Raw genomic sequence first — 18,801 nt, 5'->3', positions numbered from 1 at the left:
CTTTGGGCTCCCCCTTCTTATGTGGATGATCTGTGATATGTTTTCTCCTGCTGCATCGTCCCAGTGTCTTTTATCTCTTATGCACAGAGCCCTTCAAAATCAGAGCTGGCCGTGGCATGCATTAGCAGACACTGCTGGAGAGCGTCTACCTTCAGAACTCACTTTTCTCTCTGGATTTGACCTTTTTCTTAATCTTAGGTTATTTTTTTAATTCTCCTCTCACCTCAGTGAACCTTGAAAAGACTTACAAAACCCTTTATCCAACATTTTTAAGGATTTTGTCCGGAGAAGGCTCTTCAGGATACCTTGTCTACCCCACTGCCCTAATATTTTTCAAATGTTATTTTTAATGTTTCTTTTATAGGATTCAGTTTAGCTGCTTTTAAAAGAAACAAGAGGAAACTAGAGCTGGCAGAAAGGGTGGAAACAGATTTCATTCAACTAAAGAAAAGAAGACAATCAAGTGAAAAGGTCAGGAGGTGTTTAAAATATTAATAATTAATGTATCATAGTGATATATTTAGTTTGCATTTAGATATGTAAGTTTCAGAATAGTATGACCCGGTAGAAATATAATGCATGCCACATATGTACTTTTCAAGTTTTCCATCGCTACACTTAAAAAAGTAAAAATAAACAGGTAAAATTAATTTTAATATTTATTTTATTTAAACCAGTGAACCCAAAACTCCCTTTAAATATGTAACCAGTGAGACAATTACTAGCGAGCTATTCTATTTTCTTTTTTCGGTATTGTCTTCAAAAGCAGTGTATATTTCACACTTAACAGCATGTCTCAATTATGACACTAAATTTTCATTGGAAATATTTGATCTGTATTTAATATCATAAAATTAATAGTTGATAAGGTAGGTTTACATAGCAGATTACATTACAAGCATACTTAAAACTTTCCAGTAATTGACTTGAATATCTGTTCTAAAATTAAAGTTAATTAAAATGTAATAAAATTAAAAATCTGACTTCTTATTTGTCCTCGCCATATTTTTAAGCACTCAGTAGGGCTGTGTGGCTCATGGCCGCTGTTTTGGTCATTGCAGCTCTAGGTGAAAATGGCTCTTCAGGGGATGGAGTGTTATAGGGAAGTGTATATGTTAGATTCATGTAGGTTTCTTTGCGTATTCTACTTGCATGTCTGTTTCTGTTCTTGCACACTCTTTGCTTGCATCTCACGCGTTTGCGTGCCACTGTGAGCCCACGTGTGGCAGTCATCAGGTGTTGCGGGAACAGAAACAAGTTAAGACTGTGACAGTCCTGCTCGACCTATGGCTTCAGGGTTGGATAGCACCACGATCAGGATGAAAGTCTCATGTCACATCATCGTTTGATACAACTTGGAATCTCAGTATTCTGTTTTGATTAGCCCTTCTCTAATTGCTTATATACTGACTTACACTTTCTGTCATAGCTGTGTGTGGTTTTCTCATATATGAATGCATACTAAATATATGAATGCATACTAAATCGTCTCTCGTAGTGAGAGATATGTTTTACCAAGTTCTTTTGGGCTGCTATGTGGAGGACAGGGGGAGGCCAGAACAGAAGTGTGGAGACTAGTTACACAGGTTTTACAGTTGGGAGATGATGGCAGCTTGGACCATGGATGATGGAGATGGAGAAGGAGAGAAGTGACTACATCCAGGATATATTCTAAGGGTTCCTACAAAGGGCAGCGATTACTGGTGTCTGAAAGGTTGGTGAGATAGAGAGCGGAGTTGTAGGTTTTAGTTTTAGTCATTGTGTGTTGACATTTCTTAAGGTGAGGGGAGTTAGAGAAAGTGTGATTTCATGGTGATAGAGGTGGGAAGTGGAGGAAAAGAACTTGCTTGGTCCATATTCCCTTAACAGACTCACATTAACCAATACTTTTTATTTTCACCACAAAACATATTATCGGATGCTAAAGTGCCCTAAGCCCCCGAAGCTAATAGACCGCTTGTAGTCTGTACTGTTCCTCTGCCCTTTTCAGCTGAATTTTGTGCCACCAGGAGTCTCATTATGCTCTTGTTTTCTACTGCTGTAAGTACATAGTTCTTCACGTCTTCTGTAAACTGATGAATATTGAGCTTAAAAAGAGAGTTCTCTGCTTGAGAATTGAAAGGGTTGTTTGTTTGAAAACTAACTTGAAAAAGCAGAGTGGGTCTGTAAAAATAGAATTATTTTTGCCATAGAATTAAGTTGGGGGAAGCCAGTTATAAAATATTGAGAAAAATCATAAAAATCTAGAAGCTTTCTGTATTCAGAGTGTGTTGTTAATGTCTTTATATTCTTGTTCTATTTTAGATAAAATTTGAAATCATAGGACAATCCAGCGTGTTATAGAAAGATGATATGGACCATTTATATGTGGGCTCACATTCAGAGAAAAGGCTTTGGTCTTATATAAAAAGATTGGCTAGTGAATGAATTAATTGGTTTTATGTTTTAATTAAGAAAAGACATATTTACAATATGTGTCCTTTTTTATGATTCTCTACTTCACCCAGAGGATAATCAATTTTTGAAAAATTTAAATGACCACTCATCAACCTAGTTAAGAGGATTTCCAATGAAAAGCTTGATGTGGCAGCAGGAGATGTTGACTATGGAGTTGGTTATATGCATCTGAAGCTTAGGGGTAGGTCAGGAGAGCGTTTCTCATTTGGAAACTATTGGCATCAAAAGGAATATAAATCCATGTGGCCAGATCAGCTCACTGAGGAGTGAGTGAAATTAGAGGTCTGAAAACTGGTCCCCAGGCCAGGCTGACGTGTCTATGTTGGGAGGAGGAGAAACCAGTGAAGGAAAAAAATGGAGCAGCCAGTGGGGTAGAGGGGCCCCCAGGAGAGTGGCTAGGAAGCAGACAGAAGCTCAGAGCCAGTCGTCACCGGGTCAGAAGCTGCTGAGAAAACAGGAGATGGGCGGAGGCCGGGCTACTAAACTCAGGACCTGGTGACTGCGGACCCAGGTGACGACGGTCTCCCTGACGCAGAGGACTGTAGACCTGCTGCGGAGGCTCCATTGGGGAGGACCCGGGTGAGGACGGTCTCCCTGATGCACAGGATTATAGACCTGCTGCGGAGGCTCCATGGGGGAGGACCCGGGTGAGGACGGTCTCCCTGACGCAGAGGATTATAGACCTGCTGCGGAGGCTCCATGGGGGAAGACCCGGGTGAGGACGGTCTCCCTGACGCAGAGGATTATAGACCTGCTGCAGAGGCTCCATGGGGGAAGACCTGGGTGAGGACGGTCTCCCTGACGCAGAGCATTATAGACCTGCTGCGGAGGCTCCATTGGGGAAGACCTGGGTGAGGACAGTCTCCCTGACCCAGAAGATTATAGACCTGCTGCGGAGGCTCCATGGGGGAGGACCCGGGTGAGGACGGTCTCCCTGATGCAGAGGATTATAGACCTGCTGCAGAGGCTCCATGGGGGAGGACCCGGGTGAGGACGGTCTCCCTGACGCAGAGGATTGTAGACCTGCTGCGGAGGCTCCATGGGGGAAGACCCGGGTGAGGACGGTCTCCCTGACGCAGAGCATTATAGACCTGCTGCGGAGGCTCCATTGGGGAAGACCTGGGTGAGGACAGTCTCCCTGACCCAGAAGATTATAGACCTGCTGCGGAGGCTCCATGGGGGAGGACCCGGGTGAGGACGGTCTCCCTGATGCAGAGGATTATAGACCTGCTGCAGAGGCTCCATGGGGGAGGACCCGGGTGAGGACGGTCTCCCTGACGCAGAGCATTATAGACCTGCTGCGGAGGCTCCATGGGGGAGGACCCGGGTGAGGGCGGTCTCCCTGACGCAGAGGATTATAGACCTGCTGCGGAGGCTCCATGGGGGAGGACCCGGGTGAGGACGGTCTCCTGACGCAGAGGATTATAGACCTGCTGCGGAGGCTCCATGCGGGAGGACCCGGGTGAGGACGGTCTCCCTGACGCAGAGGATTATAGACCTGCTGCGGAGGCTCCATGCGGGAGGACCCGGGTGAGGACGGTCTCCCTGATGCAGAGGACCGTAGACCTGCTGCAGAGGCTCCATGGGGGAGGACCCGGGTGAGGACGGTCTCCCTGACGCAGAGGATTATAGACCTGCTGCGGAGGCTCCATGGGGGAGGACCCGGGTGAGGACGGTCTCCTGACGCAGAGGATAATAGACCTGCTGCGGAGGCTCCATGGGGGAGGACCTGGGTGAGGACGGTCTCCCTGATGCAGAGGATTATAGACCTGCTGCAGAGGCTCCATGGGGGAGGACCCGGGTGAGGACGGTCTCCCTGACGCAGAGCATTATAGACCTGCTGCGGAGGCTCCATGGGGGAGGACCTGGGTGAGGGCGGTCTCCCTGACGCAGAGGATTATAGACCTGCTGCGGAGGCTCCATAGGGGAGGACCGGGGTGAGGACGGTCTCCTGACGCAGAGGATAATAGACCTGCTGCGGAGGCTCCATGGGGGAGGACCCGGGTGAGGACGGTCTCCCTGATGCAGAGCATTATAGACCTGCTGCGGAGGCTCCATGGGGGAGGACCCGGGTGAGGACGGTCTCCCTGATGCAGAGGATTATAGACCTTCTGCGGAGGCTCCATCAGGAGGACATGGTCGAGATAATGCTTTAAAGAAGTTTTGCCGTGGGGTTGGAAGCGGGGTCGAGATACCTTACTGGTTTCAGTGACCTTATGTGAATTCAGTGAGTAATTTCACCTAAGAAGTCTCAGTTTCCTTATTTTTTAAAATAGAAAATAGTGATATTCTCCTTTGTGGCTGTTAGGAGAGACAGAAGTGTTAAGAGATGATCACGTGCTTGGTGACCGTCACTGACAGAGGCCCCCTCATCTTTGCCTTTGCCATTGTTTGCCTTCGTCTCTAATGTCACTCAGCCTGAAAAGAAAGAAACCTGCTCCGCCAGGCGGAGTCTTGCAGTGGAGAAGGGGAGGGTGGTAAGAGATGCTGGCCGTGGTGGGTACAGAGCTGGAGTTCAGGTATGCTTCAAATGGCGTAGTTTAGACACCTGAAATGACAGGAAAATGTTTTTAGTATTCAGAATGTTTGAACTTTAATGTGTAAAAAGCACTGGGTTTTGACATTGACCTACAAAAATGACTCTGACCGAGTTTCTGTCTTTAGGGAAGGGTGCTGGCCACAGGTTTTGTCTTACAGATGTTTGCTGCATAACCTTGGCAGAGGTGATAAAAATGCTCCCAGAAAGAACAGGCTACCAGATAAGGAGCCAGTGGAGCAGAAAATTACAATTTTTGAGAGGAAGTACAGCAACTTTTTAGAGATGTTGTGACAGGCAAATAGCTGTTTTCTCAATCAACCTGTGTTTTAGTTTATTACTCCCTGTCCTGTGTGTATAGTTTCCACATAGTTTTGGTTAGTCAGCATTGACTAAGACCCAGTACTACTGTGTGTTGTGGCTACATAAAAGAAGCTGTGAGTTGGGTATACAAACATAATGAAAAGAATAGGGTTTTTGGTAACTTTCCTGATGTTCACTTTCTTGGTTATTCAGTGTTGGAGGACATAAATATTGTCTTGAAAGGAGTATACAGTAGAGTAAATATTTTTAAGCCTGATAATAAAGAAAATAAATTTGGAGATTTTTGTTGCATTGATATTTCTCTTTTTCCTTAAAAAGGTAACCGATTGTCCAGACCTGTCACAGTACTAATTTTGTTGTTGTTGTTCAGTCAGTCGTGTCCGATTCTTTGTGACCCCATGGACAGTGCTAATAGAAATCAGAGTTAAAGCAAGAAGAAGATTTCATCAGCTTGCTACCTCAGTCAGAATATTTTTATTTTCCTTAGTCTCTGACCATCTACACTTACATTTGACTTAGTTTAGAATAAGAATGGTTAATCAATGGGATGCTTTTGACCGCAAAAAACAGAAAACCTGACGGTGACTTAGGAAATGCATATTTGTCCCCCTGCTCCCTGGCATATAAAAAAATTGGAAGTGGGTGGGTTGCAAGCTTTCGTGAGCTCGGGCTTCTAGTGATGCTGGAGCTAGCATATCTGGGATTTCTCTTAGGACTTTTCCCTCACGCCTTTTGCCTTATGGGTAGAATATGATTTCTATAATTTGAGGTGTCACGTCTGCATTGAAGGTGAGAAAGTGAGACCATGGAGGGTGGGCAAGGGGAGACTAGTGCCAGATGTGTCTCACCTTTCTATCTGGGATGCGAAGGTTTTCCAGGCTCTCTCTCAATGGAGTCCTCTTTAGTTATTTCTTTTGGTCACATTGCTATTCCCAGCTGCAAAAGAGTCTAGGGAATTGAGTGGATTTTCCTGATTACTCTCTCTCAGCTCATGACTTGTCTTCCCAACAAAATAGTTCTTTCCTTGTTAAGGAAGGGGAGGAGAGTGGTTACTAGGTAGGTAGTTTATAGTGTGTAGTGTGAATGGGGAACTTATTTTTGTCATCTTTCTCCCCACAATTAATATGTCCCTTGTTGCTGCAAACCAATACTGGCGTAAGCAGCTAATCCACCCGTAAATCAAATAAAACCCATTTTGTTTTCTCTTTCAGAATACATGGGGTTTAAGATATTAAAAAATCAGGAATAAATTCTGAGTAATTGTCCATTCTTAATAGTTGGTTTCTCTGTTTCATCCATGTTTTTTTGTGTGTGACTTAGCAGGGAAAACATACTGGAGAAGGAAAAGGTTATTATTTACCTGTAGTTCTGTGTAATATAAAGGTAGCAGTTGTCTGCTCTCTGTTCCCCTCCCTTCTCTGGGCAGACCCAGCTGTTCTGGATTTTCTCTTACCTCCTCCTTTCCCTTGCAGTGTATACAGGCAGTCCACACTTTGCATGGTAGTGCTGGACCATGAAAATGACCATGCAAACCGAAATCGTGCAAAGGGATCTTAATGGCAAAAGTTACACTTATTCCATGAGCTTTAAACATTTTTGTCAACACATTAAAAATTCTTTTATTGTTGGTTATAAATGCATAGAGAAACAAGCAAAAAATTAAAATGAATATTTATTTAGTACAGTAATTTAAAACATCAGAATTAGTGTTTTGTTTTTTCTGTATAAAAAAATCCCTTATCAAGAGTAGTTTGAACAGTGCTTGCCTTCCTGTCATATAACTTACAGTGTGGAGTGAGTATCTGATTATGTCATGGTGAATTGTTAAACTCCCTTTGAATTTTGGATCTGCTTTCATCATTTTATCTTTTGCTGTTTCCATGTTATAAGTGATCTCTCAGTTCCTTTAATGTCAAATTTTTTGATAGCGTAACTTCCTCTGTGACATCTTCATCCTTTTCGTCACAACTACATTCCTTATTTATGTTGACCAATTTGTCTTCACTGAATTCCTCTGACTGTAGATCTAAAGTCTCTTGAATGGTGACAGTGCCAAAAATTCCCACAGTCAACTATTTCTTCTGTAACTTCCATTTAACTTTGATTGGAATTTCACTTCCAGCATTATCACTGCTTCTTTGCTTCACTTTCATCTTAGTTGCATAGTGTCCTTTTTAGATTGTCAATTTTAAAAAAATGGCATGTGGGTTTATCACTGGGAGACAAGGAGGCAGCACAGCTACACACTTTGGTGTCTATCAGTGACAGACTTTGAATAAAATGACATGATTGGTTACTGATAATGATGGACGTCCGTCATTATGATGGACATAGTGATCTTTGAACTGAAGAGCCAGTAGTGAGGTTTATACTCTATGCAATTACTCACGGTTACTGTACCATGTAATGGAGATTTGAACCATGTTGTTGAGTGACTGATATTATTTAGCTGAGCTGTGGTAGCGCATCTCTCTGTGTTGAAACCAGAACTGTTGGTCCCGTGGGGTTTCCTTCAGGCCGAGTTCTGCTGCTCAGGTGCTCATGGCGTAGTTTAGTGTGCTCCTCTGTCCTTTGTGACACCCACATACTGGCATGTGCATTCTCCCCTGGCCATGTTGCCTTGGACTCATTGTTGTTAGAATGTGTATCCATGATTCTTGTGGTGTATGTGATGAAGTGATGACATGTTTTAAATTTTATCTTTTGTTTTGATACAAAAAGTAAAAGGTAGTTGTGTTAGCATCAATCTTAGCATTTTTGAAAAAGGAAACTTTCTTTTGGAATGAAATGCTTAACTCATTGGCCAATAGCAGCTCTTAGCTGGAGCTACGGGACTGACTGAATTGTTACATAACCTTGTTACATAAGGGAAGGACGTGTTACCAAGAGGAGAGATCCATAGGTTTGGAAAACAAATAGATTCAATGCACAGGATAGTCTAGATTTCATAAATATCAGTTTCAAACAGCTAGCCCTGGATGTTACTAGAAGGGGTTCTTTCATTCTTAGAGTATTAAGAGAGGTTGGGGGTATTGTTTGATCTCAACATTTTTGATGTTTCAAGCCTTTTTTCTCCATTTTTCACAAGCATATTGTCGAAATAGTTTCCATGTCTTTTCCTTTAATAACAGATTTTACAGTTGAATGTCCATGGAATTCTTTGCCTCCTCCCTTCACATTTACAAATAATTTTTCAATTAATTTCATAGATTTTTAGGTAAAGCAGTACTTGTATAGGGTGGGGAGATGAAAGAAAATCAGGCCTTTCCCATTATGTGAGTATCTTTCATTCTTCAGTTTCTAATGAATGAGTTTAGAAAGGCTTGAATGCTTTTGTACAATGTTGTGTGTTCAAAACCACTCTAAAGAGATGCTACAACTTTTAATTTTGTGTTCTTTAGCCACCACATAGGGACATCAAATTGGCCACATGTTTCAGAAAGGAAATGTTGGGCCTTGCTTTGTGCACTTCATATAAATATATTCTATTCTTTTGAAGTATATTGTGGGTAACATTTCTCCCTTTTATCCACCATCTTGAAATTATTATATAAACGCTTAACTGTATCATACTAAATCACTGTATTTTTTGGGTGAGAGGTAGGTTAAGATCAAAGAAAATAAGTGCATGAAAAACAACATATTTTCTTCAGATTGTTCTATTTGTACTTGTGTACATGTCTGTGTATTATGTATGCAGGGAAGGAGTAATTAGTCTTTTATAGATATTTGCTTGATCTGGAGTCCTATGGTGTCTCTCAAGAAGGAAGTTAATGCATAGATATGTGAGTAAACAGAAGCAAGAAACTCCTTTGCCTTCTCTTACATAAAGAAGTAAAATATAGCCTTCATGTATTTAATTTTTTTCTATAAATCTATAAATTCATTCTGTGTAGTGATTATCTTCCATTTGAAATTATTTCTTTGAATTGTAAGTAACATTTTAAAATTTATATTTTCCTGTTCTAAGATTATCTTGATTACTGATTAAGCCTATAGGACTTACATGTAAATCAGAAAGTAGGTCAGTAACTTAATTCCTTGTGTTACTAGATTACTCCCACCTCATGCATTGATGTAGGTTATACAGTCTGATGAGCAGTATTTCTTTGCAATATAAATTGATGGACCTTCTTTAAATGTTTATGGTTTATAGCAGTTTATGCCAATTCATCAATTACCCACATCCAGAACTTTCAACCCTTGATAGCTGGGCAATATTTCAGAAAAAGTTTCTAAGTTCTTGTATAAAGATTCAATACCTAGTAGGTTGGATTTCTTCCCAAGTCTTCCTTAAACCCTCATGAAACTATGCCTTAAATTTACACTGAGTTTTAAAATTATAAGTGAGATTAGTGAGGCAAGAAATCAGTGTTAACAGACCTTAACTGCTGTTTTTATTTTGTAAGGGAATGTGGTTTTCCAGGAGGCTTATTATAGGTTGACATCAGATGTTGTTAGACTTGTAAATCCTCCCTCTGTTTTTAGTATTCATCAGCTCTGTAGAGCCTCTTGTAAGTTTTGATGTTTAACCAGAATCATAGGAGGGGAAAATGAAGGTATTCCTTCATTATCATTGGGATAATCTTTGCTGACCTTGTATATAGTGTACAAATTGTCATATTATTGCTTTCCTAAATGGAAATTCCTCCAGTGAATGGGATTTCATAGACGTCTTCCTATCTGGGAGTTGGTTCAGACCATGATGTTAACAGCATCAGGTTCTAAGTCAGAATTTTTAAATATGTCCTCATACTGTATCCCCATGTGCTAATGACCTGAGTTGACCTGTCACAGATGTAGTGGTGTTAACATGTGTATAGCTAATATACACATGTGGTAAGGCCAGCAGAATAAACCAGCACATGAAGAGACAAATGTGTATACACTGGTGTGCACATACACATAGATCAATAACAGGGTGCTTTAAGATCAGAAGGTAAGACCCACTGCTTAATCAAGATTAAGGAAAGCTGGAGTTCGCAGAGTCCTGACTGGTCCACATCTTCTTTCATCAGCCTAGAACCTTCTGAATAAGAAGTTGTGGGCCAGAAACTATTCAAGACCCGAGGCTGGGGTTACTCGAGGAGTGGAGGGAGTGGTGCCAGCTGAGATGGGTACAGAAGACCGGGAGATCTGGTCATCTGACATGGGCCGGTCCAGAGGCCCGGGGCAGACGTGGAGCCTCTCTGGACCTCAGATTCCTCAGTCGTACAGGCAGCATGTGGTCCCAGGAGACTGCTGTCTTTCTATGTGACACTTCGCTAATATAGTCTCACTGGCAAAACAGAGCTTCTCCAAACCTCTTGATCCTCTCATTGAGAGCTTCTTTATTCTAGTGTGTGCTCAACCTGGCTAACTGTTATCTTCATCCATGTAGTGTTTGTTTTTGTTTTCTTTCAGCTATACTGCATAGCATGTGAGCACTTAGTTCCCTGACCAGCACTTAGTTCCCTTGCCACGTGCATTGGAAGCGTGCAGTCTTAACCACTGGACCACCAGGGACATCCCCATCTGGGTAGTTTTAAATCTACTGGTAGGAGGTTCTTAGGCTCTACTCTCAATTTACTAAATGAAAATCTGCAGGGATGTGTAAGGTATTGGGGCAGAATTTGAGAATCATTGGTTTTTCTGCCTAATATGTCACAGTGGGCCTAGAAAAGCACCTGCTCAATAATCATTTCTTCCGTGAACATAGAATGTTTTAGAGGAGTTGGTAGTTACACGACTGCATTCAGTTAAGTTTGTGTCCACTCCTACTTATTTAGCTCTCCTTCAGGAAGTCTAGAGTTCTTTTCTCCTTTCACCTTATTCCAGAATTTGTTTCCAGGTCACTGTCAATTTTTCAACAGGCACCAGACACAGTGCCCATGAAACTTAGTTTGAGTGAATGAATCCAAATTTTTATTTCCATCCCACTTTCATGCCCTGACGTTTCCAGTTGCTTATTACACACCTCATGTCTAGCTTAGCTCAGCAAGTCTAGAGTCAAGGTTCATCACCTTCTCCTGCATGACTGCGGTAGCATCCCAATCCATCTGCTGCTGCCCCTTCCAGTCAGTTCTAAAAACAGCATTACGGAATCACTTAAAAGTGCAATTTTGTTTTGTCATGACCCTGTTTAAACTCTTCAGTCACTTCCAGCTGCACTTAGAAATAAAGTGCAGCCCCATAACAGAGCCCACAGGACTTGATAGGAGCAGGTGCCTGTCTTTCTTTCCAGTCTTTTGTTGTTTTACTCTCAGGAGGTCACACTATCAAGATGCTGCAGGAGTCAGGGCGTTTGTCCTGTGACTCCAGGTCCCAGAAATTTTGCCTTCCCCCTTCCACCTGTCAATAAGGCGGTCAGGCAGCTCCAGCTGCCTCTCTCTGAGGGCGCTTGTTTGACGTCTTCTCTTCCACTACAGTGCAGGTTCCAGGAGGACAGGGACTCTGTCTGTTTTGGTTACCATGGTGTCTCAGTTTGGCACATAATGTTTGTTGTTCAGTCGCTGAGTTGTGTCTGACTCTTTGCCACCCCATGGACTGCAGCGCACCAGGCTTCCCTGTCCTTCACTATTTCTTGGAGCTTGCTCAAACTCATGTCCACTGAGTTGGTGATGCCATCTTGTTCTCTGTCACCCCCCTTCTCCTCCTGCCCTTAATATTTCCCAGCATCAGGGTCTTTTCCAGTGAGTCACTTCTTTGCATCAGGTGGCCAAATTATTGGAGCTTCAGCTTCAGCATCAGTCCTTCAAATACATATTCAGGGTTGATTTCCTTTAGGATTGATTGGTTTGGTCTCCTTTCTGTCCAAGGAACTGTCAAGAGTCTTCTCCAGCACCGCAGTTCAAAATCATCAATTCTTCAGCACTCAGCCTTCTTAAAGGATGGTCCAACTCTCACATCTGTATGCATGTCTACTGGAAAAACCAGAGTTTTGAAACCATATGAACCTGTGTTGGCAAAATGTTGTCTTTGTTTTTTAATATACTCTCTAGATTTCTCATAGCTTTCCTTCCAAGGAGCAAGCATCTTTTAACTTCATATTATATAATATATATAATAAGTGCTCATTAAACAGTTGATAATAAATACAGGTATTATTTTTTGTTTTATTTTGGTTGCTTCTTTTTGACATGCCCACCACTCAAATCTGTACCATTTTTTCCTTGATGACTGGTTGGTTGCAGTATCTTTCTAACTGGCCTCCCTGCTTCTAGACTTTCCCCATTCCTCTTTAATTCTGTGTATTATCCCAGTATACATTTCCTTAAAAATACCTGCATTGGTTTTGTCCTTCTCTTGGGAGAAACTTTAATAGAATCTTTGCTATCTGTAGATTAAAACCCAGTGTCTTTAGCTTGACTTTATAAACCCTCTTCAAACTTGTACCCAACCTGCTTTTCCTTTATTTCTCTCCTGGAATAATCTTTTCTTTTTTTTTTCCCTACTACAAATTACATCTCTGCATTTGATTTTTTATGAATTTCCTGAAAGTTCTCATTTCTAAGTTTTGCTCATGTCTCTCTTTGTGGAATAAAAGATAATTAATAATGAAATACCTGCCACTTTGCCTACTGAAATGGTAATCCAAGCCCTTCTTTAAGGACTGGCTCAAATGCTACCCAGATTAAAACAAATTCCTTTCTTCTATTTAGTACATGTAATGGGCACTCAATAAGTGCTTGTTGAATTGTCTTCTGCCTTTGCCATTTTGAGATTGATGTGTGTGGTTATTTTATCTTATTAGTGTAGGCATGTAGAGGGATGAACATTTGTTTTTAATTCCTATCACAGTGCCTTGAAAAATACCTTTACGCAATTAGCATTGCTAATTTAAACATCTACAATCAATGATTCTACTATAAATTTTGAGAGAGCAATGCATCTGTTATTTTCTTCAATTGTAAGTCTTGTAAGTTTGAATCTTCTTTCTAATGCTTCAAGCATACTCTTAGTCCAAAACTATACCTCACTTTTAACAGTAAGCTTGTATTTGAGGATGTAATGAAAGAAAAGTTAGGTTGTTTGGAAATAGTACTAATAATATTATTCATTAAGTGAAGGAAATGATTGTAGGGAACTAGTATCTCAGAAGCAACCAACCACTCCAGAGTTGAGTCAGGAAGTGTCCACAAGGGGGCGTGCCCATCTAGCCATCTAGAGAAATGTGACCAATTCCCACTTCTGTTATGCAGGTGAAAATGCCTGTTTTCATGTAAATCCATGCCTGATTCATGTCAATGTATGGCAAAAACCACTACAATATTGTAAAGTAATTAGCCTCCAACTAATAAAAATAAGTGGGAAAAAAAAAAAAGAAAACGCCTGTTTTACAAATGTACTCTTAGAACATGTCTTCACTGCACCCCCACCTCCCCACCCAGGAGAAAGAATGAACCTTCACCACCACAAAAATTTCTACCCATTTTCTAGCACTTGTTTATTTTGGTTGTGTGATTTTCCAAGGAGTGATAGGGGATGGAATGGAAATGGGGATTGCCTTGCAAGCTAAGACAGTCTATGAAGCTGTGGTTGTAGCCCCCACCCCCCGCCCGCCCCCACACACACATTGAGAGCATTTTCATTTTACAAGCATTGTCAACTCTTCTGTGGTCATTTTATGTTTTTTGCTCAAGGGATAGCAGTGCTTCATTTTCACTGCTTTACCGATTTGTATCATCTGAAACTTTGAGGAACTCACCAGTAAGTGACCTTGAGGAGTGCACAGGCCTTGAGTGGCGTTTCCACCAGAGATCATGGCCTCTTGGGATCTTTAGCTTTTCTTTGCAGTACCTGTTTTACCTTGACTTCATCATTATCACCAGCAAACATTTGTTGCTGTATACACAGGTTTTCAAGCAGGTTTTAGGGAATACATTGAGAGGCCCTGACCATTTTCGGTGATCCAGAGGAATTAAGCAATAAAGGAAACTCATATCACACTCATTTGGTATGTGCCAGAAGAACAGAACCGTCTGTGAGAGGTGCAGGGACTCGCAGGATGAGGAAAGTCACTCTAAGCACATGATAAGCTTTATTAAGAGCTAGACTTTAAGCTGGGCCTCCCCTGGTGGCTCAGTCGGTAGAGAATCTGCCTGCAGTGTGGGAGACCCGGGTTCAATCCCTGGGGTGGGAAGACCCCCTGGAGAGAGGAACGGCTACCCATTCCAGTACTCTTGCCTGGGAAATCCCATGGACAGAGGAGCCTGGCGGGCTGCAGTCCACGGGGTCACAAAGAGCTGGATATGACTGAGTGACTAATACTTTAGTCTTTGGGTCTAAGGTCTTGGCTAAAGAGGAGGGCTTACATAACTGTAGAGAGAAAGAGAAAGTCCTAAGTTTGGAAGAAGCCTGTGAGTGGATAAGCTAGTTGCACTACAGAATTTCTGCAGGACAGTGATTTCAAACCCAGATGCTCACGGGTGCTGGGTAGGTAGTGTGAACGTGTGAGACCATCTAGAGAGGTGGCGTGAATGGCAGTACACGATCCAATTTTTGGTATGAGAAAACCAAACTACAATGTGCCAACTTCTGACCAACTTTTCTGGTCAAACCAAACTCTGGTTTTGGCAGTCTGTAATCCCCCATGGGGGCATGGCAGTTGAAAGGATTCAAATGTTCACAGAATTTGGCAAAGTGAAATAGGCTATAGTGGAAATAAGTCCAAAGCCAGAGTCCCCCCTGAATGTCTATTTGCACTGACTGTACTTGGAAGCAGATGAGGAGAGTATTTTGAAATATGTGTGAGTGGGACCTGTCCTGCCGCTATTTGCATTAAACATAGGCTTTGAAGTGTTGGGAGTCTCTGAAAACATCATTGGAGTTAATTTGAATGGCTTCAGAATTTCTGAGATTTAGTACTATCATAATTAGTTTAGATTGTATTTTACATCCTAAACTATACTTAGCTCCTTCTTATTCTTTGTAATTCTTTGGTTTATCTCTAATTTCTAATAAGATTTTAATATATTGGGGAACAAAAAGAAAATAACTGTATGGGCATTTTTGCCTCCCTTTTGCTTTTTAATATGCTGATCTTTAGTTGTTATGTATTTATGATTTTAAATAACAGTGTCTATTTTTGTGAGTATGCTAATAATTATATGGTCAAATGAATCCTGCTGTACTTAAAAAAATCTCATATCACATGAAGTAACATTACTTAGTTACTAAAGTCACTGTCAAATATTGTTCTAAAGTCTGAAGAGGGCGGAATTTAAATCCAGGTTAAATGACCCATCCCGATTGTCATGGTGTTTCTTTGGCAGGAATAGACTCCAGATTGTCCAAGTTACCTTTGAGTCCTTTATCTGTTATTCCCCACTGCTTTAAGACTCAGTTCAAAGGCCAGTGGAGCTCTGGTATTTAAAAGAAAAAGTGTAATTTTATCCAGAGAAGGTACATGTAAGCTCTGAAATGAAAGAAAGACCAGGGGTCCAGACCACGACCAGGTGTTCCTGGAAAGAGCCAAATTGGACAACTAAATTGAAAAAGGTTGCCTGCTCTTATTAAAGAGACTTTGTTGCTGTCTATTTAATTAGCAAAGTCTTAGCTCATTTATTTATGTGTTTTTTAATCTGCCCAGGTAATGACATTCATAGCCTATTAGTGTGTGTGCTGGTAGCATGTTGCACCATCTCTGTGGTTGAAGTCCTTTCATATATGTGCCTCTCGGAGGTGAAACTGCCAAATCCTCTCCATTTCCTCCTTCTCCCTGGACTTGTTTCCCAGACAGCAACGATTGAGTTTAAGACAGTGAAGGATGACCAGCTCTCCAGTAGAAAAAGTAAAAGCTAAAATAGTTAGAGCTAAAGTATTATATGAATTCTAATTATTTAGAGCTTTTAGGAAAGCAATCTGGAATTAAAGAAACTGAACTGGTTAGTCAAACGCAAGGAGTGTGATCTGGTGCCAGATGGTTGATCTAGGGGATGGGAAGGTGGTAAAGAAGTGTTACTGGAAGAAAACATTGAATGGTGGGGTGTGTGGCCAGTATAAAGACATATCATCTCTTTGTGGATAAAGTGAGAGGCTTAGTGTTTCATGGGAAAAGCCTTAGAAGTTTGTTTTGAACAGTGGACCAAAGGGCATGCACAGCCTCCTGAAATAAAGATCACTTCCACATTGTGAGAAATGAGTCTGGGCTTCAGTTGGTTATTATGGGACTGGAGAAAGATTTCTCAGCAGTTGTTTAAGGATGTGCTCTTGGGACAGAACTCATTTAGGAGTGATGTGCAGAAGCATTATATTTAGGGAAGATTGAAATATGAAATAATCAGAGAAATACGAGAAGTTAGAGGAAAACTTTGGAGAGGCTGAGCCTGGCTCATGCATAAAAACTGAGCAGAAGGCAATTTCAGAGGACAGAAAGTTTGAGTTATCGATGAGGTGCAGTTAGAAAGTGTCATGACACTTGGTTTGTTGCTGTCTACAGGTGGATGAGGGCAAGACAAGCCCGAGGAGCCCAGAAGCAGCCCATGTATAAACAGGCTTTCAGAGAGAGGGGAGCTGCTGCGTTTACGTTGTGCTCTTAGGGCCAGGGCTCCTGAGTGTTTGGGAGGCGATTCAGGAGACCTCTTCTGGAGTTTCCGAGACCTTGGGACTTGGAGAAGGGCGGTATTTCTCTGTGGGGCAGGGATAGGGGATGCAGAGTGAGTCAGGAACGCCACCTCTACCATGACATCTGATAGTGTCTTCTGTTACTGCCAACAGCCAAGCTTACCCCTCCCCAGGAGAAGGCGGGAAGGTTGGGCCCTGCTGCGCTTTAGTGCCTGGAGAAAATCATTGCCTGTTCAATTTCATTCATTCAGTTTGTCCATTCAACAAGTTGTTCAGTCACAGAACTGATTTTGCCCTTCTTTCTTCTGTTGATTTATTTTATTGCCTTTTTGGATCTTTTCGTTTAGTATTCATTCCTCTTTCACTGATTTTTCATCTTCTGTTTTTTCTCCTTGTGTTTATCTTGTTCCCTTTCTAACTTGTTTAGTTGGACACTTAGCTTACTATTTTATTTCTTTTTTAATATCAATACTTTGGGTATTAATTTCCCTCTCAGTGCCACTTTTATTTCATCTCTCACAAGTTTTAAAATTCAGTGTTTTATATGTCTATTTCTTTTTGGCCATGTAGCTTGTGAGAGATCTTAGTTCCCTGACCAGGGATTGAACCTGGGCTCTTGGCAGTGAAAATGCAGAGTCCTAACCCCTGGACTTCCAGGGAATTCTCTGAAATGTAATATTTTTTTTACTATCACTGGCTATTTAGTATTTTTGTTTCTATTTAGATTTCTTATTTGATCCATAAGTCATTTAGCAGTGCTTTTTTATTTTTTTAAAAATTTTATTTACCTTTATTGTTTCCTAACTTAATTGCTTTGTAGTCAGAGAGTGTTTTCTGTTTGATATTGTTTCTTGAAATTTGTTTATGGGTTTATGTGTGGTCAGTTTTTTAAAATACTTGTGTTTGAAAACAATGCTTTCACTCTAATTGGAACAAAATTCTGTGAATGCCTAAAGTTAAGCCTTTTAATGTGCTATTCAGACCTTTCCTTTTTTAAAATTTTATCTATTTATTTATGGCTGTGCCGTGTCTTCGTGATTGCACGTGGGCTTTCTCTAGTTGCTGCGAGCAGGGGCTATTCTGCCTTGTGCTGCACGGCTCCTCATTCCCACGGCTCCTCTTGTTGCAGAGCCTAGGCTCTAGAGCGCGGGCTCAGGAGTTGCGGCTTGCAGTCGCTAGTGTGGGGTCTCAGTAGCAGTGTCAGACTGACTTAGTTCTGTGGCATGTGGAGTCTTCTTGGACCAGGTACTGAACCCGTGCATTGGCCAGTGGGTTCCTATCCACTGTACCACCAGGGAAGTCCCTAGGTCTTTTATTTCTTACTGAATTTTTGTTTGTTTGTTTTTAGTCATTTTCCTTATTCATGGTTAAGAAAAATGTGTTAAAATATCTCATTATGGAATATCATGGGTTTCTCCACGTTGCTCTCTTTCTGCTTTATGTACATTTGAGGCTATTTTTATCTTTAGGTACATACAGATTTAGAATTACTATATGGCCCTGGCTTATCTAAATTTTCAGTATTTACCACGTGAATATCCTTTAGCCTTGTTAACTTTTTGCCTTAAAACTGATTCTGATGTTAATGTAGTTACACTGTTCGGTTTGGTCCCTACTGGGTGTGTCTCTTCTTCTCCCTTGTCCTTTTGCTTTCAGCTTTTTCTTATCCTTATTTTTCAGGTGTGTCTGTGATAACGTATAGCCAGATTTTAAAACCCCACCTTGATCTAATAACACAGTGATTTTTTTGTGTGATCATTTTACTTACTGTTTGGCTGTGCTGTCTTCACTGCTCCGCAAGCTTTTCTCTAGTTGTGGAGAGCGGGGCCACTCTTGAGTCATGGAGTGCAGGCTTCTCATTGCAGTTACTTCTCTCGCTGTAGGCTTCGGTGGTTGCAGCTCCCAGGCTCTAAAATGCAGGCTCAATAGTTGTGGCACAT

General features: G+C 41.5%; 1 protein-coding gene across 6 annotated transcripts in view; it reads left to right on the top strand.

Annotated features, from left to right (window-relative positions):
- TASP1 (taspase 1) overlaps nucleotides 1-18,801 on the top strand; it is a 248,285-nt gene that overhangs the window by 81,968 nt on the left and 147,516 nt on the right. For all 6 annotated transcript variants that reach the window (XR_011489320.1, XM_070471902.1, XM_070471900.1 and 3 more), the window contains one exon: nucleotides 365-471. Coding sequence is in view for 5 of the 6 variants with exons in the window: in XM_070471902.1 (XP_070328003.1) it covers nucleotides 365-471 (107 nt within the window). In the remaining variant the exon portion in view is untranslated. The remainder of the gene's footprint in view (nucleotides 1-364; nucleotides 472-18,801) is intronic.

This window comes from Odocoileus virginianus, chromosome 9 (assembly GCF_023699985.2).
Source record: "Odocoileus virginianus isolate 20LAN1187 ecotype Illinois chromosome 9, Ovbor_1.2, whole genome shotgun sequence".
Taxonomy (NCBI): Eukaryota; Metazoa; Chordata; class Mammalia; order Artiodactyla; family Cervidae; genus Odocoileus; species Odocoileus virginianus.
Note: the sequence above shows the minus strand (reverse complement) of the source record. Positions and strands in the feature narration are given on the sequence as shown.